The sequence below is a fragment of the Oreochromis aureus genome, linkage group 10 (assembly GCF_013358895.1).
Source record: "Oreochromis aureus strain Israel breed Guangdong linkage group 10, ZZ_aureus, whole genome shotgun sequence".
Taxonomy (NCBI): Eukaryota; Metazoa; Chordata; class Actinopteri; order Cichliformes; family Cichlidae; genus Oreochromis; species Oreochromis aureus.
The window spans coordinates 29,912,389-29,937,451 of record NC_052951.1 but is presented as its reverse complement, the minus strand read 5'-3'; the positions used below and the strand labels follow the sequence as shown (position 1 = coordinate 29,937,451).

The 25,063-nt window shown below is 39.7% G+C and overlaps 1 protein-coding gene across 1 annotated transcript; it reads left to right on the top strand.

The window, feature by feature from the left end:
- The first annotated feature begins 2,072 nt into the window (after positions 1-2,072).
- On the top strand, positions 2,073-22,691 carry LOC116328496 (protein sprouty homolog 3). Its single transcript, XM_039618900.1, has 2 exons — positions 2,073-2,834; positions 16,496-22,691. Exon 2 carries the CDS (start codon positions 16,581-16,583, stop codon positions 17,475-17,477), a length of 897 nt encoding a protein of 298 aa, XP_039474834.1. The 5' UTR covers positions 2,073-2,834; positions 16,496-16,580; the 3' UTR covers positions 17,478-22,691.
- The last annotated feature ends 2,372 nt before the right edge of the window (positions 22,692-25,063 follow it).

The following is a 25,063-nucleotide window of genomic DNA, read 5'->3' as shown; positions in this document are numbered from 1 at the left end:
CAGGAAACAGAGCTCCCCTCACCCCCATTAGGGACTAGTGTCCAGTTACCTTAATGTGTGTGTGTGTGTGTGTGGACTACACGCTTGTATGCTTGCACAGTGTATCTTGCTCTAGCCAGGATCCTGCTGAGTAAGGGCGCAGACCAAAAAAAGACAAAAAGCTCGTACACACGAACACATGGATGCACGAGCATCCTCACACACAGATAAAAGATGAGGTTCATATTTCAGTTATGTAGCATATTGTCAGTGATGTCACTTGTCCTAATGGAACAAATGAATGAATGAATTTCAATCTCTTCCTTCCTTTTTTCCCCCTATTGACCACGGTTAAGTACAGTAAGGCTTCTGTGTAACATTTATAGTCCTAACAATCCTAAAATGTTTTCATTTAGAAAACTGCATTAACAGCTTCACAGCAGAGAGGCAGTCATGACACGGGGGTCCACGATGCAGTTATTGTCAAAATTACCGACATAATAATTTGGCACAGACGCCACAGTGAATTAAAGGTCATGTGATTTCCCAAAGCACAAGAGAACTTCTGTACCCATCAGTCCTTCCATGATCTTAAACAATTATCCAGCTTTGGGTTGTGGGTGATGCTGGAGACTAACTTATTTTTCGTAGGATCAGGGTTGGTGTACACTCTAGACGAGCTCAAGAAGAGAGAGAACAACACACATACACACTTATGGCCAATTTAAAATAATAAATGAATCCACCATGGATGTCTTTGGACTTTTGGAGGAACATGGGCAAACTACAGGTAAAGGGGGAACATGTAAGCATCACACAGACAGCTCCAAGCTGACTGCAAGATTCAAATCCACAACCTGTCAATGACCACCTGATGTGCTGTAAAATAATAATAAAAAATGTCTAATTATGATGATTTTAGCAATTAGAAATATTTAAAACTCTATGAGAGTTTGTTCATTTCCACGCTCTTTATTTGTGAATAGAGAATACACAGGAAATCAGACGGCTCAGACGGAGCTAAACATGCTTAAATCTCTCATTTCCAGATTAATTTTACTTTGTATGAAGGCAGTATACTCTTAAATGGATGTGGATTCCATTATTCTGTGTTGCAACAATGTTATCAGTGGAAGTAATGGTTGTATTGAGAACAAATGGATACATCTCTTAAGAGATGGTATCTTATTAATGTTCTGCCAGAGGTCTCTCGTTCTGTTAAAAGGGTTCTTCCTCACCAGGGGATTACCAGGGGATTGGGGTTACCACCCTAATGCTGTAGCATTTCTACCCTACAATATATAGATCACTCTTGTTCCATCCATCTTCTTCTGCTTAAAGCAGCAGGTAGAAGGGTTGGAGCCTACCTCAGTTGCCATAGGGTGAGCCGGGGTACACCCTGGACCGCTTGCCAGTTTGTAACAGGGCTAACACAGAGAGACAGACAACCATTCATACTCAGATTAACGCCTATGGGAAGTTTAGAATCACCAATTAACCTATCCTCACTAACTTCATGTCTTTGGAGTGAGGGAGGATATCCGGAGAAAACCTATGCACACATGGTGAGAACATGCAAACTCCACACAGAAAATGTCATTTTGTGAAGACATATGCTTACTTTGTTAGCTGGACTGGCTAACCTACTGTTGGCTGTCTACACATGAGTGAGATCGACAGCTTTTACGTGCTATTGCACTGATCTAAAATCACAAAAACAAACAAACAAGTAATTTGCAAAACAGCCAACCAAACAACCATCTGGAGCCAAATTATATCACATGATGAAAAGCAGAAGTGGCACCAAGCCCGGCAGCCACTACACAAAATTCACTTCATGTTATACTCCTCATTGGAAACACTGGGCAAACTTTGAATTAAACTGGTTTGGGCTACATCGGTTAGAGGAAAACATCAAGAATCAGCACCTGTTTATTAGTTAACACACAGCGTTCTGCTCTGTCATGTTCAGACAGCAGAGAATTGAATTTAATTCAGTGATGGGAGAGGGAGGAGTTAGAGAGGAAGGGAGGAGGAGGGGTAACTGGACTGTGTATCTGTGTGACAGAGAGAGAGAGGGAGCGAGAGAAAGTGCATGCAGCTCTCAGTCATTCATCTCTTGGAGAGTGGAGAGGAAACTACAGCACAAAGAGAAAACCAAGATAAAAAATAAAGTTCTGCGATCAGTTTCTCAATTAAGACTTTTTTTCTCATCACCATTTATTTTTGCAACCAAAAGAACTGAGCTGCAGATATTTCACTTTGCTCCTTCCGCTCTCAGTGGAGATATCCCCACTTCTCTCTCCTGCAGCAGAGGACAATTTTCTGTTTGTGAAAACTGAGAAAATTTACAAGCGCCAAAACTGTGCCTGCTTTTGAGACAATCTGTGCATCAGAAGGCAGAGTCGTAACTTGAATGCCTTGGACAGAGAGAGTGGAGCCCTTCTTTGCTGTGTGTGTGAAAGGACTGGCTGGGTTTTTTTGAGGAGGTGGAGGAGGAGGTGACCTCAGGAGGACAGCACCACGATCGGGGTGCTCTGGGAAAAAGCTCCGGGAAGAGGAGGAGGAGGAGGGCGCGTCGTGCTGGGGAAGAGCATCCTCCCAGCCTCTTTGCCACCCTCAGGCACACACCCTTAAGACAGCAGGAGTTCAGTAATCTTATAAAATTAACTGGAGAGGAGAGAGTAACTCCCTGTTGTACAATAAAGTGAGTTTAATTAAAATATAAAAACTAATAAAAAGCACATCAACTCAAATTTCACAGACATATAGACACATTTATAAATCATACATAAACACAGACAACCAGGACGCCCCGGCTCACCGCTGCAGAATGGATCTCGCACCAATCAGAGGTAAGCATAAATTCATCCTGTTGCCATCTGATCTGCTGATGGACTATTAATGATTTGCATGAAACTGATATTTTCATTAATTTCGTTTTTATTGAAATCAGGGACTACGGGTTAAGGTTTTTCCAGCTTTGCAGGTTTTTTGTACTTCATACTTGGGCATAAATGTAATTTAATTCAAAGTTCTTTTTCTTGGTTCTCTAAATAAAGACCCTGGTCTGACTCACTTGCTTAAATGAAAATAAGCTGTTTACTATGTTGCAAATTTTCAGCTGGATCAAGCTCAGCCATCTCTATACTCAAAAGTTCTTTAAATGATTAAATGATAACTTTATTGTAATGTGGTGGGAGTCTGAGTAGCACCTACTAGAAAAAAATCAAAATTTCACAAAAATGAAGTCTCGCTTTGTCAAAATGAAACCAAAAAGTTTGACGTGGTAAATCTGCATCAGAACTTTTTAAAGCCTCAGTGCACATGAACCTAACATCAACTGGAAGCAACCTCCTGGATACCAATGGTCAAATTCTCTGTTTATTTTCAGTGTTTGATCACTGCCCTACTATGTTTGCAATATTTTTTTCCAAAAGATCAGGTCTCGTCCTTTCCTCTGTTTCTTGTGTTTGTCTTGGCTGCTGGAGAAACACTCAGGAAGAGATGGGTTTTACTCTTGAATCTCTATTCTCTATCAATATATATTACACATGTATAACAATCAAAAGGTGGATCCATTCAGTCATTTACCATTACTGAATCTTTATTATCCATTTTGAGTTTTATATTTATGTTCTGAAACAATACCAACTACTGCACAAGGTCTGGTGACTTTAATCAAACTCTTTTAAATCACTGGGAGGTGTGATCAAACACACTTCGTGATGATCCCAAAAAAATTGGAATGGTGTGCTATAATCATATTAGCCAACTGTTTCTGCATGTTAACATCAGTCTCGGTACCTTTGCAGTATGTGTGGGGGGAACTGCGATGGGGACATGTGGGGTTGGGATTGATTGTCCTCAAGGTCGGATGCAGAATGTCAATACCCATCTCCGCCAGGGTGGGACTGGAGGGGTGGGTGGATGAGAAACTGATGGGATGGACCGATGGGACGGAGTGAAAGAAACAGAAAGTGAATGGGATTAGAGGAGTGGCAATGCTAGGCAGAGGGGTTGACCATGAAGGGATGGATGGATTGTAGAGGAAAACTATGACGATACAAAATGAATGATAAGATGTTTGAAGATAGGGAAGGGATGGATGGAAATGGAACGCCACAGGAGCTAATACACTTCCTAATACACTAGAGAACCACTAACTTATCAGATTTTGGGAAGAGTCAATCAAATCAAATACAAACTTGTGCTAACTGTGCATGAGGTCACCAGATGTCACCTGACTGTAAGGCAGTCATCAGAAAAGTCAACCATATTTACAGCAGTTTTACTTTCCTCAAACAAAATGCTCCAAATAATCAATCCAGTGATGTCAAACAGCTTAGATTTGGATTTTATACTTTTTATGACAATAACAGTAAAAAGATGTCACTAGTTCCCTCTTTAAATGTATATTTCTTGGTTTAGCTTCAGAAAGAAATGCATAATGTAGCTTATATGCTCAAAATATCTCTGAAGGCTCTCAGCCATCCACATCACAATCGTCTTTAAGGCTTGAAAAAAGAAAGCAACTGGACTTCTTTTGCATAAAGAAGTCCAGTTCCCTTTGTTTTAAGCTCCTTAGACTTATATGCTCAGGATTTTCTAATAAAATGCTTAATGTGATCTGAATTTTCCACTGCCTTCTCTGCACTGTTGTTGCTTGCTTACTCCAAACAATCTTTGTTATACAGTCTCAGACAATCACATTTGGCTCTCCGTCAAATATAACTAGTCACATTCTTGTAACCTTTCCCTTTTGTTATAAAAGAATAAATAAAGTAGATATATAACACAGAATAAGGGAACAGAATATAATAGAATACAAACCTATGGTACTACGAGAGTGTGAAACAAGCAACAGGTGTGACTCGTTCGTGTTTCAGGCCTCATGTGGTTGATGTTATTTAGTTTATTTAGTCTTTAGTCATCCCTAAACTTCAAATCTTAGATTGTATAACACCAATGATATTCGTACAGGAAGCTAGAATTTGGAAACCAGTGATTTAAGAAAACTAAACTGACCGGAGTATAGGAAATATATATAAAAAATGTATTAATACAAACACTCAAATATGGTATTTTTACAGAAAGTGAAAGAAGTGTTTTTCTCCATTAGAAAAACTACTTGCATACTTTTTTACTCTCTCATACCACTAAATCAGTTTGGTAGAGCATGCAACTCGAATCACAAAGACAAGCTGTGCTTTTTAAGCATTCAGCACAACTGTCACCACTTGGTTGGTACTTATTGCCTCCACTAAGTTGTTATGTTTTTGGTTTGCATGCATGCATGTCACTCTATCTGTAAACACAATAGCTCAAAAACTTTGTAGGGGTGTAGAGTGTGGTCATGTTAACAATGCATTAAATCCACAAAGGTCTTCAACGTCAACTTGAATCATTAAAAACCAAAAAAATGTTCTGTTTTATAACTAAAAACTGAAAAAAACCGTTATAACTATAGTTCTTACAAGTGTGGTGTGTATTGCCAAGATATAGAAAGTGCAGTATAAAGATTTAAAAAATCATGTCACGTTTGACCTTTGACCTCTCCTTGAAGGTCAATAGATTGATCGGAAGGTCAAAGTGGTAATAAATCCACATAGAGCGATTTTAAATGACAATAGGTGGTCAGACTGAGAAGAACATGCTGGCATGGGATACTTTTTGAGTATAGTTGGTAATTTTGTTACACGCTGAAGTCTTTGATGAAAAAAGCAATGCTGATCGAGTCAATATCAAGGTTTCATTTGTCTCTGCTGACAACACATGTGAGAAATGTGCATTCTTATCACACCTTCGTGATGTTTAGACTGCGCCCCCTTTGTTACTGTTAACGTAGTACTGCTTGTTCTCACACATTTCTTCTTTGTAACTTGTTTACTCTTAAATCCATCTTTTTTCTCACTCTGCCCTTCTCTGCATGGTCTGTTAGTAAATCCACTGCTAGCCACTTTCACGTGTGAACTTAGAGGTCGAGACATTGAAGTTGTCCTCACTAAGGTGTAGCAGAAAGCAAGAGCAGCCAAACAGTCAACATGAATATTGTCACCGTAAAATCAGACATTGCTCAGACTTTGTACAAAGGAGTTGGAAGTTTGAAGACTATTTAAACTCAATGCTTATCTAAAGTGCCACATTTTTATATAGAACTCACATTTCACACTTTAATTTTCTTCTAACTGGCAGTTAGAGATTGGAAAAGCAGATGGGTGGGCCTTTTTGTGCTGCATGACATGATCAAACCACCATAGCTGGGACCATAAATTATACCTTCTCATTATAATCACAAATACAGAGGAGTTGAAGAAACATATAGAGCAGGGTGAAGTCTGACCTTTTGGCTCACAGGGCTTAATCCTGACCTCATTATTAGAAACTTTGACTACATTTATGTTGACGATCCATCATTTGTGATGCAACTTCTATCAGATAAAACAAGGAAAAGCATAATTGGTCTACTTTCATATCTTATCTAACCAGCTAACTAGATAAGATATTTAAGACATTAAAAATTACGACAGCAATCTGAAATCCAAATCAGCAAAGCTCTCACTGTTTAGTTCCAACTCCAAACATCATCCATTGATCCATATTCTATAGTCTTTAGGCAGGATTGTACACATGATGGTGCAGATCAAGATGGCAGCCTGCCATGTACCGAATATGAACAGTAGCCTATAAGCAATCACTATTTCATCCATTGGTGCTTTTTTTTTTTTATTAAAAATACTGATTTCTCAACATAACAGTTCATGTTATTGGCCGTCTATAATTTAGTTTTACATAAATTATGTGTCAGGAAAAAGAAAAAAGTGTTGACTTATGTGCAGCTCCTGAAACAAATCTCCACCACTTTCATTTTTATGATTACTAATATCACCAATCATTACTCATGCGCTGCCTCTTCCCTTCCTCTTTTGCTCCTTCCCCTCCTGTCCCACCCCCTCTGCCTGGACTTGCTGGTCTGCAGTGTCTATTTCAGTCTTTCCGTTGGGGTCAGATTCGGCACATCCGGTATCTCATCCAGTTTATTGTCATTCAATCCTGCTGTGCTCCCGGAGGGCATCAGGAGGAAGGCCCCTGGGTCTTAGTGCCTGACTGGCCTGACACGCATGCACATACAGTCATACATGAGGAAAAGCTGGAACCGCTAAAGTCAAATGTTTTAGCCTAATGAATGTGCTGGTTTAAATGTGGTTACACAGCATACAGCTGACTAATCCATTCTTCTTTGATTTAAATGATATGTACTGATTCAGTGTGATGTTTAACCATGCTGCCTCGTTCTTTATGTCTAAAGCCATCAAAAGTACTTTTGGGGACTTTAGACATAGTTTCATATTCAGTGTGTTGGAGTACAAAGTACCCAAAGACATCACTATGGGCTCCTGTTTATAAAAGCTTGAATTTGACTGGAGCATAATGGATTAAAATCTATATCTAGTACAGTTGGATCTCATAGTGCTCCATTATGAGTCCAAAGTCTTTACATACAACAGCAAAGTACATAAATATGTAACTTATTTGCCTAGAAGTATATCGGTGCATTCAAATGAGGGGTCTGTGGCAATTTTACAGTCCATCATTATTTTTTCATAGATCAGATCATATTTCAATATCAAAGGTTTTCTGTAGTTATAGATTATTTTTCTTGTGTTAAAATAGCTCCAAATTTTACATGGGAAAATCAGGCAGCTCAATAGTAGGAAAAGTAACAAAGACAGCATGGGATTAATGGTCCAAGCATGGCACTGCAATGGTAGCCCACAGTCACCGTGCAGACCGACATGCTAACCTCCATGGTGCAGGTGTGTACCGTCACTTGGGGACACAAAATGCTTGTCCACACTCATAATGTGGGTGATTCATGTTTATAAGAAGACAGAAGTAGAAGTTAAAAAAAAAAAACAGCATTAAATATAATTAAAATGTTCCATATTGTCTGCACAATAGCTAATCCAATAGTTAATCCAGTAGTTAATCCAATAGCTAATCCAATAGTTAATCCAATAGCTAATCCAATAGTTAATCCAGTAGTTAATCAGATAGCTGATATAATATCTAATCCATGAGCTAACAGGAAAGGGAAATGGATTTTCAAATGAGGAGTGGAATCGCCATTTTAAATGTCAGAAATAAATCTTTGATTCTGGAAACTATTTACTTCTTTTTCTTTTTCAAATAGTTTTTTAAAAATGATTTTGAAAATCAGTTTTTTAATTTGGAATTTGAAAATGTTTTTTATTGAGAGTTTCATTCTTTTATTGCGAAATAATTTTTGATTTGAACTATTTATTGATGGATTAATAATTCATTTTGAAAAATAGATTTAAAAATAGTGTTTTTATTTAAAATTTAATTATTAAATAATAAATTACTTTAGTAATGTTTGAATAAATAAAATAATTTAAAAAATGAATTCGTAAATGAATTTACAAATGCATAATTTATTGTACAATTCACAGAATTCATTATTTCAATATGTGTGATTTGAGCCTCCCAAAAGTTTCTTTAGATAAACAGACATCACTGCTAACTTTAAGCCCAATGCTATTGGTGGGAAGGTTTAGTTATTTATAATTACCGCTATAGCAGTGAGGATAGAGACAATCTTTAGACATATATAATTTAGAGTATATATATATTTGAACACTTTTACCAAGTGTTTTATTTCTTTCTGAAACGTGGGGCCGACTCTTGATCCCTGTACTTCTGAAGTTCTGGCCACACGAGTTGCTTGTTGTTCATCTCGCTGAAGCTGACTGCTGGTCACTTATGTATTTACTACCTGCACACATAACTCACTGGTAGTTGCTTCAGTCACTTGCCCAAAAGTTGAGAAAAGTTTATCTTGGGTCACGCCCACTTCACAACCCCAGCAATTATTTCCCCCATAGTTGCCTGACGTTGCCAAATATCTATATGTATCTCTTTCTCTGGTCTCTGTTTGCCACGTCGGTCTGAACTGATTCCAGTGTGGCTCTAGCTTAAAATCCTGGCTATGCCCCTGTTTGGAGCTTGAGTTTTCCCTTCTTATATTCAGGCTCAGTGACATATTGGCATAAACATTAAATCAATATTGATCTTCCCTGGTGAAAAAAAGGATAATTTCCCAAAATGTATTTATGTAAACTAACAGATTGTTTACCACAACAGTCACCGCTTGACAGCATCTTTCATGAAAGACAATTTATAACACCCTGCAAAACGTTAAAGGAGTAAAAAGGACAGGAGAGCAGTGAGATGATGAAAGAGAAGGCTGAGGGAATGCAGTGAAGGTGACATTTGGGAGTGAGAGGAGCAGAGAAGATAGGGGAAGATATGAGAGAAGGAAGTAGAAGAAAGGAAAGGAGATGTGAGGAGAGGGCAACCCCTCCTCATTTCGAGGCAAAGGGTCACTGCAGTCAGTTCTAAAATAGCCAGAAACCATGATGTCATCTAGGGGGAGATACAGCAAAGCCTTATCCATTAAACTCCATCGACCATCAGCAGGTCGAGCCCAGACTCAGCGGAAGGCAGAGAGTCAGCGGGCAGACAAGGAATCAGGACTAATTACAAGTTTCTTTTTCCTGTTGATTTTATGAGGCAAATGGGTTTTCAACATAAAACACTTTTTTTTCTCAGAGTTTATAAAACTCTGGAAGTGCACTTAGCATAGACCGCATCCAAACAGTGATGGTCAGCTCTTAAACCCAATGCCAAAAGTACAAAATGCCAACTGTTAATGATAATATTTAGAGGTTTCAAACAAATAAGCTTATGTTATAGTATTTTTATCATTGTCTACTGTCCTGTTCTCTAACAGATGGCTCTCACCTGGACAAAAACTGATGACTTTAATGTTTCTGACTTAATTGAACATGAGCTGCTTGGATAGCGTAGCTCGCAGCAGCGAGTCTTTGCTTCATGTCTAATTGTACTGAGAAAAACACAAACTTCCTGCTTCCTGGTATATGAAGGCTTAAAGAGATGAAAAAACCTTCCTGTCTGATTACCTACATTACAAGCAAGAAAACAAATGAGGCAATAAAAGAAAAAAATATGAACCCTTGTTTTATGTGTATCAATGATACAGACAGACTGCACTGAAGTTTAAACCTGGCAGTATGAGAAATGACTGGGCAGTGGTGTAGATCAGTGTGTGGTGTGCGTTTTCGTAGAAACGTGTGATAGAGGAGTGTGTGTGTGTGTGTGTGTGTGAGTGTGTGTGTGTCCCAGGGCACAGGCTCAGTCATTACTGATACTCCCCTAGCACAGAGGTCCATCCTCAGGTTACCGCTGACGGCCTCTTGAAACAACAGCTCCCTGTGACTGTTTTCTTTTAGGCTGGTTTGCTTCATTGACATCCATTGTTTATGTTAATTATGCAATGTTTGGAGAATTCATCATGCTAAAAGAAAAGGAAAGAAACAAAAACGTGCCAAAAAACGTGTATTCATACTGTTAACCCTCTCCTTCTGTCTTCTGTTCCCATTGATTCTTTTTCTGTCAGTATGTCCACAATAATACTTGTTCTTATCCTGTTCTTATGCTGCCGAGCACAATTTTCACAAAAATCCCCAAACCTCGTTCTCCTCTGAACCAGATACATTATAAAACAATTACTGTGCTTCTTGCCATGGAAGTTCAGTGTAAGCCACAAACGTGCATCAAGTTACCCGGGAACATCCATCTCATTTAGGACCACGAAATATCAGGTGTCAGCATGTGATCCAAACTTTCAATTATTCTAAATTTACTAGAATAGCAAAGTGTTTGATGAAAGGTGTGATACAGAGCACTGCTGTAGTCCTGAAACTCTAAAATTCATTAGTGTTTTGCGTTCCCCCATGTTCCTCTGTCTCCAAGTCCATGGGTTTAGGTTCTTGCAGTTAACACGAACTTTAGACATTTTCATGAGTTTTTTTCTTAAAACAGATGACGATGCTTCACTCTCCGAAAACTTGAACCTAATTGTTCTGTATATGTACGATGGTAGTGTATGCAGACACAAAATACAAACTGCTTGATGCTATTTTATCCACCAGAGCTGAAGGCTGGAGAAACAGCAATGCATGTTTATAGTTTATGAAGTTTCAGGGTTTAAAAAGATGCAGGATTGACTGCTGCACTTTGCATAGCATGCTCCTTTACTCTACGATTTATACCTATATTCTGTGACTGGGAGTCATAGAATCACAAACAAATTAACCAAAGAAAACAAGAAAACTAAAAGATGACTTGTAAGGAAGCATCACATACTTCACTTTCCATGTGATAAATCGGGGGGGTTGTTACCCTCTGTCAAAGCTCTCATCTGAGCTCCTGGTACCAGAGGATTGGTGACAGACACTCCCCAGCAAAGCAAGACTGAGCATCAGCACTGAAAACAACAGGAAATCTCAGCTTAGCCAATCAGAGTAGCTGATTGCATGCATAAAGGCCATGCGTCGATTATGATACCAGGGCCTTTACGACAGACAATATTTTCCTCTCTAATCTTCCTAGAAACAATAATTGTATTAAAAGTGTATGCTTACCTGTAGTGCTGCTTATTTACTTCACTAAGATTTCCATCAGTCTTCATTGCAGCAATAAACCTCAGTCTATGGTGGAATTTAATCATAAAATAGAAGCTTTGGACAAAGTTTTACTTCTGAAATAAATTCTTGTTTTTAAGGGGCATTGCTTCTTTGTCTACAACCTAACTATATCATGCAACAGAGAAAAGAAATGCATTCTGAAAATCGCGAGTCGTTCGACTGCTTGTTGAATTTGTTGAAAATGTCCTACAGTAACTCTACATTCAAGCCTCCTGAGTTGACTTGCTGTAAATATGTCATATTAGAGGGGGGCAATAGTAGGCGCGACCAGAAAGAGTAAATAATATGAGGTCATGGAAATAGTTGGCAGGCCTCTTCTCTTTTTAACAATTAGATGGCGTGATAGGCGAGCAGAGTATAAGCGAGCCATGGCCACTGCTCTGTGATGAGATTAGTCACCAGGTCCTCTTCTCTCTCCTCAGACTAATTTGAAAATGCATCCTCATCCAAACAACCTGGCCCTCCTTATCTGCTGCTTTATGGCTGGATTTCTGGAAGCAGGGTGCGGCGGCAGCGCGTGGGGGGGGGTATATAGAAAAGCCGGAGGGTTGGGCACCATTCTGTTCAGGCTGCCACAGTTTGCTCAAAGGTGTCTCCTGGCACAGAGGACAGGAAGTGTATTTTGTATTCTCGCTAATCACCTCTCCTGCTCTCACAGTGATGGATTGCCATTCTTAGGTTTCAACCACCTCCCTGTCATCCCTACGTCTGTTTGCTCTGCTCTCATTGTGTCTGCATTGCCTTTTTCAGTATCCACTTCTCTTCTTTCCTACTTTTTATTTAACTTTTGGGCACTCAAAACAGTACAACCCCCCCCCCCCAAAACATTTGCGATTATTTAACATATTTTTGTGGCCATAATGAGAGATCCTGGTTAAATATTTTAAAAAGTTTTTTAATGTATTTTGCAATAATGTATGAGGAAACGTATGAGACAGGCATGGCAGTAAACTGAATCATTTTATTTGGACCATTATTTAAAAAGAAAGCATCATGTGCTACTGAAATTAAAGTAAGGGGGAACACGTTGTGTAGTCTATTTATCACAGAATATTTAATACATAAACTTGTGAATTCCCACAATCAGTTACTTTCTTCCAGAATTTTCCCATCTTGTCTTGTTTGCAACACCAGCGCCAATTTTTATTCATTAATATTTTGGCAGAACAAGTGTGAAGTGATGTATCAAATGACAGACTTTCCTCATCTCAACTAACACAAATCCATAATGCAGTCCTCTGAAGATAATTGACTAGCTTTTGGGGAAAAGATGCCATTAATGTAGGGAGACAGAATTTTAGGGGCATCTTTGAGCTGCATAGACATGAACATGCGTCAGTGTCTTTACTACATTTGAGTGTGAAGCAGAACAATTCCCAACAAGTATAATCCCAGCCGACCACCCATGTCTAACATCTCAGACAGTTATCTGCAGGTCAATACTGCAATTCCAGAATCAGCTAATAATAATTAACCTGCTAGAATCCAGCAGAATAACACAACATCTGAGGCTCGTGGAAAATGCATAATGCACTGGTTTTTGAAAAAGAAAACAAAGAAGAGAATCTCCAGTGTTTCTTTTGCTCTGGCAGAAGTGTGGACACTAATAGAGGAAACATTTTTGAAGTAAGTCCAGATGCATATGGATGCGGCTAAAGAGACTTATTTGCTTCTGCTTCCTCTTACCTCCCTGCTCTATCTAATCTCATGATCTGAGCTGCTTTAAACGCATTTCCATTTGGCCTCATTACTCTCTAAGAGGGCCGGCCCCATGTGAGGAGTGAGCCAGTGATCTCTCCCCGTTGGCCACTTGGCAAGACTGCCATTTCTCTGTGAGGATATAGCTGAGTGTGTGTGTGTGGATATATATGTTGGCTGCTTGCTTTATCACAAACAAACACAAAGAACCGAGCATTTTTCCTCTAAATGAAGCAACAGCGTTCTGTGTCTGATGTCCAAACAGGAAATCAAATCAGTGGCATATTAATCTATATTCAGACGTTTTAATTTAATATAGTATAATCATGCATTTACTGCACTTCCAAGCAAACACACGCTTACTTTTAAAGCAGTGGCTTACTCAGCATTTGAATGCATATGCAACACAATGCATGCCATTTTATACAGACTTTACTTGGCCAGGATAACCAGATATATTAACACCCTCCGAAGATTACCCAGTAACATTTCGTATTTTTATTCTTTAATTCAAGAGGACATAAAAGATTTATTTAATGGTGGACACCTCCCTTGGTCCTTCCACTCTTGTGTCCTACTGGTTGTAGGGCCACAAATGCATTATTTAATCACAAATACAAAACACAGTCACGTGAAATTAATTCTATCCCGTCCTGTTAGACCCTTTACAGCACTGATAGGCAACTCCAGGCCTCAAGGCCGGTGTCCTGCAGGTTTTAGATGTATCTTTGATCCAACACAGCTGATTTAAATGGCTAAATTGCCTCCTCAACTTGTCTTGAAGTTCTCCAGAGGCCTGGTAACAAACTAATCATTTGATGCAGGTGTGTTGACCCAGGGTGAGATCTAAAACTTGCAGGACACCGGCCCTCAAGGCCTGGAGTTGCCTACCAGTGCTTTACAGTTTCCATTGGAAATAAAAGGGTAACTAGCAGCCAGGTGCTTCTGTTCAAATAGACTTGATTAACTGATCATCAACAGGTCTGAGCACCTCTATAAAAGGAAAGGTTCAGATGTTTTGCTGATTTCAAGCGTTCAGGAGTGTATGTCCCATCAAATTTATCCCAAGATCAGATTGTCCAACACTCTGAAAAAGTACTAAAATCCAGCGAGTTGTGTCTCAGGCTCTACAGGCCTCAGTTAGCATTTAAAATGTTAAATTCATAACAGTGAAACTAGAAAAAGAGTCTGTATGCCTTATTTAAAGCTGTTGCCATGAAAAAAGCCTCTTCTCTCTAAGGTTACATCTGAACAAACCACAAAACTTCTGGAACAACGTTCTTTGGACAGACTGGACCAATGTGGAAATGTCTGGCCATAAGAAATACAAAAACAGTAAAAAACACTGAACAAACACCTCAGACTAACTTTCAAAAACTGTGATAAAGAGGTGAAGATTTGGCTTATTTTGCAGCCACAGGATCAGGGTACTTTGAGTCACTGTGTCCATCATGAACACCTCTTTATACTAAAGTAGTCAAGAGTCAAATGTGAGTTCATCTGTCCGACAGCTAAATTTTGAGAAAGGACTATGATCCCAGTCAAGGTCCAGACCTCAACCTGACTGAAATCCTGTGGCAGGACCTTATGAGAGTTGTGCATAAACAAATACCCACAAATTTCAGTGAACTGAAGCAATAACTGTAAATCTAAAAGCTGATGGTTTAAATGAGGTAAAACTGGTCCACTGGAGTTCTATACGAACCTGTGCAAAAAAATGTGCATGAGGATAAACAAGGTTTATTAGTGGTGCTCCAAATAGCTCACATACTTATAATTTACATACACAGGAACCTTGTTTCTAGAAAGTGCTTCCTCTGAAAATAGTTTGTAAAGAAACTGTTACAGGAAAGCAGATGATTTTTATAAGCCACTTACTGGCATATATTGGTAGCTTTTAAGGAAATACATGTCTTCAAGTATCTCTGAACTGGCCTCAGCAATTCGCTGTGGTTGCTGCTTGGTTGGAACCACAGACCAAAACTCAGTGTAGCCTACTTTATTTTTATCAGATGGTTTTCTGAAATAAAGTATTTTTATGGTGATATATTTTGCTCAGTGAAAATGTACCTCAATAAATCAGTCCAAAACCTTTAGCTGGCACAGTTGAGCCAATCAGAGACAAAATGAAATTAATATATATCAATTAAACCATTTTTAAAGCAACTTCTCAGTAAGTTGCTGAAGTGCTTGGCCACAAGGCCAGCCTCTGTCTGCAGGTGGGATTCCTCCATGGCATCAGCAGCTGTGCTCAACAGATGTTAAATTACAGTGTGAACCTCATGGTTGTGTCTCTTTGACTCTGGCAGGCTAATAATAGTGTTAGCTTGAGCAGTGGAGCGCCTCAGCGGTCATGATGACATGGTTGATGGTTGTGTGGAGGTTCTGCAGCTAAAATCCATCCCTGATCAAATGCTTCTTAAATTTTTGTAGAGCAACATGCGGGCTACTGTTTGCTTTTCACAACATTTTTCTCCACATAACACTAAATATACACCATACACTCAAAAAAAATCATTCTTTGACTTCATAAAAATGAAGCAACAACATCTAAAATATACAAAATTCAAAGGTTCATTAGTTAATATAATTATCCATCCATCCATTTGCTTCCGCGCAGCACGGTGGCACGGTGGTTAGCACTGTTGCCGCACAGCAAGAAGGTCCTGAGTTCAATTCCACCATCAGGCCGGGGTCTTTCTGTGTGGAGTTTGCATGTTCTCCCCGTGTTTGCGTGGGTTCTCTCCGGGTACTCCGGCTTCCTCCCACCATCCAAAGACATGTAGTTTGAGGGGATAGGTTAATTGGATAATCCAAATTGTCACTAGGTGTGAATGTGAGCGTGAATGGTTGTCTGTCCCTGTGTGTTGGCCCTGCGACAGACTGGCGACCTGTCCAGGGTGTACCCTGCCTCTCGCCCTATGACAGCTGGGATAGGCTCCAGCGCCCCCTGCGACCCTGGAAAGGATAATATAATTATGATTACAGAAAATATGCCTGGTATAAACTGAATGTATATCAACCCAATACGAAAGCCACTTCTACCATGTGTAGAAGTGGCTTAAGATTTCCAGTTAAATGTTTTTATTAACACACTTTACTAAAGTCACTCCTGATAGTTAAAAATAGTTCTTATTTATCTCAGAGAGGGAGAGATCTTATAACCCAGAATTTCATGAAAAATTAAAACCACTAATCACTGTTGCTTCCTTTCTTTGTGTTTGCAGGTTTATCTGATGTGCCTTGAGCACCGGGAGCTCTTTGCCCCAGACCCGGCTTCCAACCCTGGTGCCATCCAGCTGGCTGACCAGGATGGACTCTACTCATTCCTTCAGGATGGAGCTGGACTCAGTGCTGTCGCTTGACCAGATACGTGCCATTCGGGCCAACAATGACTATGTGGAGAAGCCCGTGGCACTGGAACCTGCAACACAGTCTGGATTTTTTTTGGTCCACGATGACCGTTACCCTCACGGTGCATACATCCATCACCCTCAGCCTTCCTTCCCCTCAGCCATGTCCCGCAGCCAAAGTCAACAGCAGCACACTCATCTTTCCCATTTGAGCCGTTCCAGTACCATAAGCTCTTCTATGTCACGAACAAGTGCCACCTCAGACCAGCGGCTCCTGGCAGGTTTGACACCATCTCACTCTGGCTTAGGTTCAGTGGTCCATTCACAGCCTAAAGGGGACCTGAAGCCTGATTCTTTGGGTAAACGCCTGGCGGAAGATGAGGCTGAGCTCAGTCTCCATCAGTTCATCTGCGAGCGGTGTGGTCGCTGTAAATGCCAAGAGTGCTGCACCCCGCGCCGCCTGCCTTCTTGCTGGGCCTGTGGACAACGCTGTCTGTGTTCTGCTGAGAATGCCGTGGAGTATGGCACATGCTTGTGCTGTGTCAAAGGTTTATTCTATCACTGCTCTGCCCAGGATGATGAAGATAACTGTGCTGACCAGCCATGTTCATGTGCTCCAGCCCACGCCTGTGCCCGCTGGAGCACAATGGGACTGCTGGCGCTATGTCTGCCCTGCCTTTGCTGCTACCCCCCTGCCAGGCTGTGCCTTGCTCTGTGCCGGTGTGCCCACGACCGGGCTACGCGGCCCGGCTGCAGGTGCAGCAACACCAACACTGTGTGCCGCAAGATTTCCAATTCCAACCCTAATCCATGCCATCCCTCGCTCCGCAGCAAAGCTCTGGAGAAACCGTTATGACAGGCTTGAATGAGGGCCAAGTAAATGAATTTCCCCTCAGATGTGGCCAAAAGCAGTGCTGTCGCCAGTCAACGGTCCCTCAGTTGACATCATGACGACAGTGCCATTGTGACCCAACTACCTACCTATGACAAGCCAACCAATCACCCACCCAACCAAACAACCAAGTTGTTCACCTAACGTACCTTTATTTCTCCAACTCAGGAGGGACCAAAGCTTTAATGTGCCTGCTTATGTTGGAGAATTAATGCCTGTGTTGAAGAATAAGAAGCTGTTGTGCTTTGCTGGACTGACACTTAAACCTTAACCAAGACACCTAGACAAAAAACAAGGCAAAACAAAAAAACATGGTGCAATCTGGGCATGTTAAAATGTATTTATTTATTATTGAACCTCCTCCCTTCTCAACCCTTTGCCACTCTCTGTGCTAATTCTTTGCAAAGGAATAGATCAAAAAGGAAAGAAGCCTGCATATGGACTTTGCAAACAGGTTCTGACCTGAACAGAAGAAGTGTGAGAGACGGAGGTTAAAACTACAACGAGATTCAGAACTTTGAAAAAACGTTAAAGATGAACGAGGAAACCAGTGTTGTACTGAGGTGAACATCTTACTGAGACTCAGCAAAGCACCAAGATATAAAGTGAGATCAAAGACACCTGTAGCAACAGTTTGACACCAAAAAGGGACCATTCACTGTACAAACTGTGTGAATTTCAATGTTATTAAGCTCATTTGTAAACGAAAAGCACTGTGAGGTAGATGGACAATGTTTTCCCTGTGAGCCTAGAGCTCACTGGGGGATTATTTAACCAGAGGGAGGATGCATCTATTGTGAGGCAGCGTGCGTGCGTGTCCGTCTGTGTGTGTCCTCCTACTGTGCAACAACCTGTGTATGAGCCTGTGTGTTTGTTGTTTTATCAGCAGAAGAAGCCTGCCTTGTGTTATTTTTAGCAGTCCTGCTTCGCTGGAGCTCTGAGGGTCTGGTCGGGTTTCCTCCTGAAGCCAGCCTGTCGCCAACCTCCCTCGCTCCCTCATCTGACCCACCTCCTTCACAATCCTCTCCTCCACTACTACACATTACCACCCCCCACCCCACCCATCAGTTCGCTTCCCATTCTGAAATCAAATGCCATTTCTGAACTTCCAGATGATCCAAATGCTTGGAGGGTTCTGAAAACCATATTCTTAATGAACCATCTATCTATATAATCCATTAAGTGTTTTAGCATTTAAAAACAAATTCTTGAGTTAACATGGGGAGACATTGCGTCCTATAACCTTAAATAAAAAGCAGTTGACTACTTGGCTGAAGAAAAGGACACGCAAGGAAGGTAAAGAAGGTAAAAAGAAGGTAAAAAATTTAATAGTGCTAGAGGGGTCTTAAAGGTTGATATACTAATGAATCCTCATCCTAGGGTATCAAATGCTGTGCTTTTGCCAGAAGCTGCTGTTGCACAGATATGCACAAGGGTTGCTTTGGTCCCAGTGCCTTTACGCACCTTTGGAGGTCACACTCAATGCTGAGAATAAGGGCCGCTTATTAACCAGGAGTTTGTCAGCCAGGAGACAGCATGTTCTGATCTTCAGTTTGGGGCTTTGCACTTTGTTTGATTGGTGCAATTTCCACTCACTTTGTTCTTTCACTTCCTGGTTAGGAGTGGTTAGGTTTGAAAATACCCCTTGAAAAAACAGCCTCACCTGGAGTACTGAGGCCAGCGTTCGTGTGAAGACAGGATGTATGATAGGAGTACCACCAAAGCAAACATTGTACATATGTACGAGACACCAATGGCTTTGACAAAATAGCAGTATTTGACTCCCTAGAGCTGGACCTGAGCTTGGATCACAATTTCATTTTCTGTTACTGAAATTGGATAGAAAATTTCATTAGTTCCCACCTTCCTGGACAAAACTTCAAAAAATAACGGTTAGTTACAGGTAAAGGCAAAAGGTCTAAAACTGATCCAAACAGCACTAAAAATGACCCAACCATCAAAAGCAGCCGACACAAGGCACATTACACACCCATACTGCATTGTATATCCCTACTGTCTCGTCCGCCTCTCCTCTTAAGCTCAGACGGCTAAAAGCCTTGAGTTCCAGGTCCATGGAGAGTTCATCAAACAGGCAATTAGCTTCATGATAGCTCTTAATGGCCTGGAGAAGAATGGAGCGTGGGAGGGAGGGAAGAGAGAGGACAGGATGAGTAGAGTTGTGGTGTTTGGCAAACAGACAGAATGGTGAGGAGGGATGCTAAGAGGAAAGAAAAGGAGTCTTTCGATGAAGGGAAAGTAACAGAGGATGTTGATGGGTCCATGAGGTCATTTGGAAACTACGAGTACTCAGTAAAAACAGTGTAGATTTAAATTTCTGGTTTTCGTTTGTTTTTTTTTAGTTTTTTCAGGACTTCAGGTGTTGATGCAAAACATTAATGGAACACATTTAGAGGAGGATCAAAATCAGTTAAAAAAACACACACAAAGTATGCATGTATGTTTGCTGGTGTGTATAAGCATGTACAGGTTTTTAAGCGTGTGTGTTCATGTTTGGATGCATCTGGGCGTGCGTGTGCGTGTGTGTGTGTGTGTGTGTGTGTGTGACACACATTGACCTGATATGTTAAATGCTCCTTTGTTATATTTTTATATGTAAATATGGGCTGTTAAGTGTAAAACTATTTTTATTCTGCTTTATTTTGTTTGTATGAGATTGATATTATGGCTATATTTCATTATTGTGAACTTGTAGCTACTTGTAGAGTCCACATTCAGGAACTTTTAGGGCAACTGACTGCAATGCAAAATTACTCCTCATTAACATTTTTAAAAATTATTAACATTGTTGGATTTCAAAGGGGTTATTTAACAATCCAGATAGATGTATAGAACCAGTGCAATTACAGTTACATACATTAGTCACTGCTGCACAAAATGGTTCTATACAATTAAAAAAAATAAAGACTCTCAAAGAAAGAGCTTCTAACAATGAACCTCTTGAGGAGGTTGAGGTTGAGGAATTTTTGCAAATTTCTGAAGCAGACAATCCAAATCATGTATCAGGGTTAGGAGACAATCATTCATGCAATCTGTGAATGTTTTCAAGTAGCAGCTGTTATTACTGTCACAAAAGGAAAGTGAGGCAGTGGGTTGCAAACAGGCGAAGGCTGATAATGACTTTATGACAGAACAAGTAACCATTTCTAACATTAGATGTGCTAACAACATTTTATAGTTTAGACTGGAGGAAACTGAAGACTTGTCGGGGGTTTGCTACTGAACTACTGCTAATAGGGTGCCTTGGAGCTAAAGGAGTAAATTTAAAGGGGACCTATTATGCTAATTCCTTAGATTTTACCAACTTTGCATGAATGACAGTTTAAAATAATCCTTATTTATCTTACACTGGGCTGTGGTAACTGAAAGTCTTCAACTTTCTTCTGATTGGCTGTCTGTTACAAACAAAAGACTTGGATAGAAGGAGGGTGGGGCTTTGGTGACCATACTGACATCATGCAGAGCCAAGAGTAAAATAAATTGTAAAGAAGTGAATGTTTGGAGGAGTCTGAAACCTATGCTTTAGGCCTATAAGGATTATGCAACAGAAATGTGTAACATGTCCTCTTTAAATATCTTCGGGCCTTCACCAATGCATTGTGCATTCTAAGGAAGTGCAAATGTTGCCCTAAATGTTTCTGGTCTCGTCACAGGTTCCACTTTGATAGATGGATTGGCAACTATGGAGGACACACTCAGTTTAAATATGACCTTTTCCCTCATTGTTTTTTAATATTCCACCTTTTTCCACAGTTATTACTGTTCAAAGTATTGGCATCCAACAACAACAAGAAAAACAACAGTCCAAGTATTTGATATCCGTTAAGCAAATCACCAGGGTTAACATGTCCACCTTAATGCTAATGAATCTGAAAAGTTACCCAACATCGCAACTGCCAGTTTTAGCTTCTTAATGAAAAGATATTAGAAATTGCTTGAAAAATGGCAGTGTCATGAAAGTGAGCTTTTCAAGGAAATGTTTGATAGCTGGCGTATTTTACCTTGCATGCATCTCTGTGAACAACAATGCTTCAACGGCAACAGAAAATCCTGACTGAAAACAATAGTGTGAGTGTAAAACTTTCAAAATGGAAACATTTTCATATTCAGCTGCATCACTGTGGACATGGTTTCTGATGGGTTTCCACACAGATGCGCACATTGTCTCCTTTAACCCTGGCTGAGCGACTTCAGTCAGATCTTTGGTGCTTGTGAAGATGACTTGGGGAAGATTTATTTCTATCTGGATTGTTTTTTCTATCTGAGCGGGATGATATTGCACATGTTTTTTAGCCAACTGTATTTCATCTGTGTTCAGAGTAGCTTTAATATCTTTGCAGTGACAACTATCCAATCATAATCTCTACAGTATGCAGTCTTTTGTATGTACAACAGATACACACAGAGGCATAAGCAATGCATTGTGGGTGGGGTATGAGTCAAACGTTTTAAAAACCTCAGTATAGTGACAAGAGCTAATGAGAACTAATTAGCTAGATAATTGTAATAGAAACAGCACTGGTGTTAGTAAACCTGAGTAAGGCACCACTGTTTTTGTCATTTCAACTCCATTTTTTTCAGTTATTTGAGGGAATTAACATCTTGAAATAGTGACTCCCCCGTACCGCATGGCTTGTGCATCTGTATGTCATAAATAAAGTGCTCCAGTTTAAAATCCTAAACATTTTCAACATTGTCCGCCCTCAGGGCCGGAGCTCATGTCTGAACCTGTGTGATGCTGTACGTACGCAGGCTGCCACTATAACCACTACACTTCTCCTCTCGTGTCTTAGCAAGCATCGCTTTTGGTACAAATTGGCATCTTGTATGTTGCAAAAGAGTTTAAGGAGAGTATATGGAACAAATATATATAGAAATTTATCTTAAATGAATATATTATATATGGAACAGTATGCTTTCACACTTTGTTTCGTTGCCATTTTTTGCTTCATGGATATTTATTTAAATGGTTGCAACAATGGCGCTGACATTAATCGTGAGGATGGTGTTGAGATGTATTTATTTTACAGTTGTCAGAGATGAAGGGCACAGATTTGGTTGTCATCTTTTTTTTTTTGTTTTACTTTTTGCTCCTCTCAGTGTGGTGTGGCTGCTGCTGCCCTCCTGGCTAAAGATGAACCAATAAACAGAATTTCAAAATAAGAACTGCTTGCTATGAATGAGTCTTTTATTTCTGCAACTTTTCCATGCCATCAGTGAAGCATAAAATATTAAAAACTTAACATAATGGATTGCATTACTACTATTATTATTATTATTGTTATTTTTACTTTAAACTGCTTTGAAAGCTGTCAGACCTTTGGGCTTTAACTAGGCCTAATCCATTTCATTGTTGATAATACCAGTATAAAGTTTAATGTGATATAAAATCATATGATATAGCATAACAACAAAAAGAAGCTTCTTCAACAATCTCTAACAAAGCACTGTTCAAAATATACAAAAAAAAAAAAAAGAAAAAAAAAAAAAAAGGAAGAAGGCGGTGATACTAGCAGCTGGTGATGCATGACCAAAACATAGGGTGGTGCAATGGTTAGGTCCTGGCCAGATGGTGGTTCTGAACCCAAGAGGCAACAGTGCTTTCTGTGTGGAACATGTTTGCATGACTTGCATGGGTACTCTGGGTTCCTGGGAGGAGTTAGTTCAGTTAGTTAGTTGGTGATTCAAGATTCCATAGATGTGAGTGTCTGTGTCGATGTGACAGACTGGTAACTGTTACATGGTGTACCCTGCCATGAGGCCCCCTGGTGACCCTGAACTGCATAAGTGCAAGAAAATAGATGGCTGCATGAATGATGCTATCCATTTATTTAAACTGAAAACATTACCTAGGCTCCTTTTGTGGTTACATTTGTGTAAAAAAAAAAACAAGATTTGAGTGCCCTCATCAAGAAAAACAGCAGTACAGTCACAAGTTGCATAAATTAGAAACATACACACTTCCAAATCCATTTACCAGTTAAATACAGGTAATCAAAATATTTTTAGAAAAATGTATTATTGTCAGAAATATAATTATTACAAATTTATTTAAAATACTTTGGTAAAATTGTATTTGTATTTCGCATTTCCCTTCATTTGAACAGATGCAGATTAAAGAACAAGATGCAAGATTACATTTTGGAGGTATTTAGAGAGCTTAGCTAGGTTAGCTATGGTGCCTGCCCATAGCAGGTGAGATCAGTCTTTATTGCAGGGTAACATGCTCCCTAAGTGTTTTCCCTACAGGAAAAAGGCAAGAATGATCCAATTTTGGACATTTTTTTAAGCTGACAGAAGCATGACTGGATAACATTTTTTACTTGAGCAAACAAGGGTCAGCATCAAAAATTACTCCCATGTTATGAGTAGACTGCTTGACATGTTTGGACTATGAACTAAGCTTACTGTAAGCCAGGATTGTAGAATTTTTGGTAGAAATCAGATTTATCATCACTGAATTTTAGGAATTTATGAGGCAGCTTTTGATAAATTTTGATAAATGTGTGCCTGCAGAGTTGCAGTGGACAAGATTTATGGATGTGAATGAACTGCCTGAGAGGGTATGGAGGCAGCTGAAAAAGTGGACCAAGGATAGAGCCTTGAGGAACACCTCGGCTGAATCTGGTAGGGGAGGAGCAAGTATTATCTGTGGTTTCAAGATGGTGTAGGAGTGTTCAACTGAGTCAAAGGCTGTGGTTAAACTTGAATTTGCTATCTGCTTTGTTTTTTTTTCCCACTGTCTGCATTTTTCTCAGGTGATAGTTACTTCTTCTGCTGTAAGTTAGTTAACTTTCATTCTCTTCATTATTTTGATAACTGGCAAGAGTTATGAAACAGAGTTAGTCTTCCTGCATGCTCATCAAAAAATATTTTATGGTCTAAGTGTAACAATATTGTATCATGAAATAGGAACGATATACAGTTTATTGCCATGTCAATGTGCTGTCATAGTTTCACGCCACTAGAGAAATCAGCCAGAACAAATATAAAAATGATATTAACTCTAGTCAGAATTTGCTGGAAAACAGCAATATGATCACTGTTAAAATGTGACCTGTTGGAAAATAGCAGGTACCAAATATTTGTTATAAAATATATTTTTATAGCAAAAAATGGCAGAAGTTAAGCTATCAGGTAGTTTTATGCCTTATCTGAGAATTGATAAAAACTTTTTGTCATCCACAATCTTAACAATGTCACAATATCACAGATGGCATTTTATGCTTCTTTTTTTTTTTTTTTTTTGCTGACATTGTTTGAAATGATAGCATCAGCTGTGGTGAGATCTGGGTGAAGTCAAACAACAGTTTTATAAATGAGGATCCCACCCCAGTACTGCACTCCCCTCACTTTACTCTGCTGGCCTTACTTATAAATAAGTAATCAAGGCTGGGTCACACTAATGGCTTCCCAGAGCAGTGAATACAGACGTGTACGTGTGTGTGTGTGTGTGTGTGTGTGTGTGTGTGTGTGTGTGTGTGTGTGTGTGTGTGTGTGTGTGTGTGTGTGTTTCATATAAGACATGTGCC

What these genes read in the sequence shown, in the direction of transcription:
- LOC116328496 (XM_039618900.1), top strand. Translation starts at nt 16,581, where the DNA reads ATGGACTCTACTCATTCCTTCAGGATGGAGCTGGACTCAGTGCTGTCG.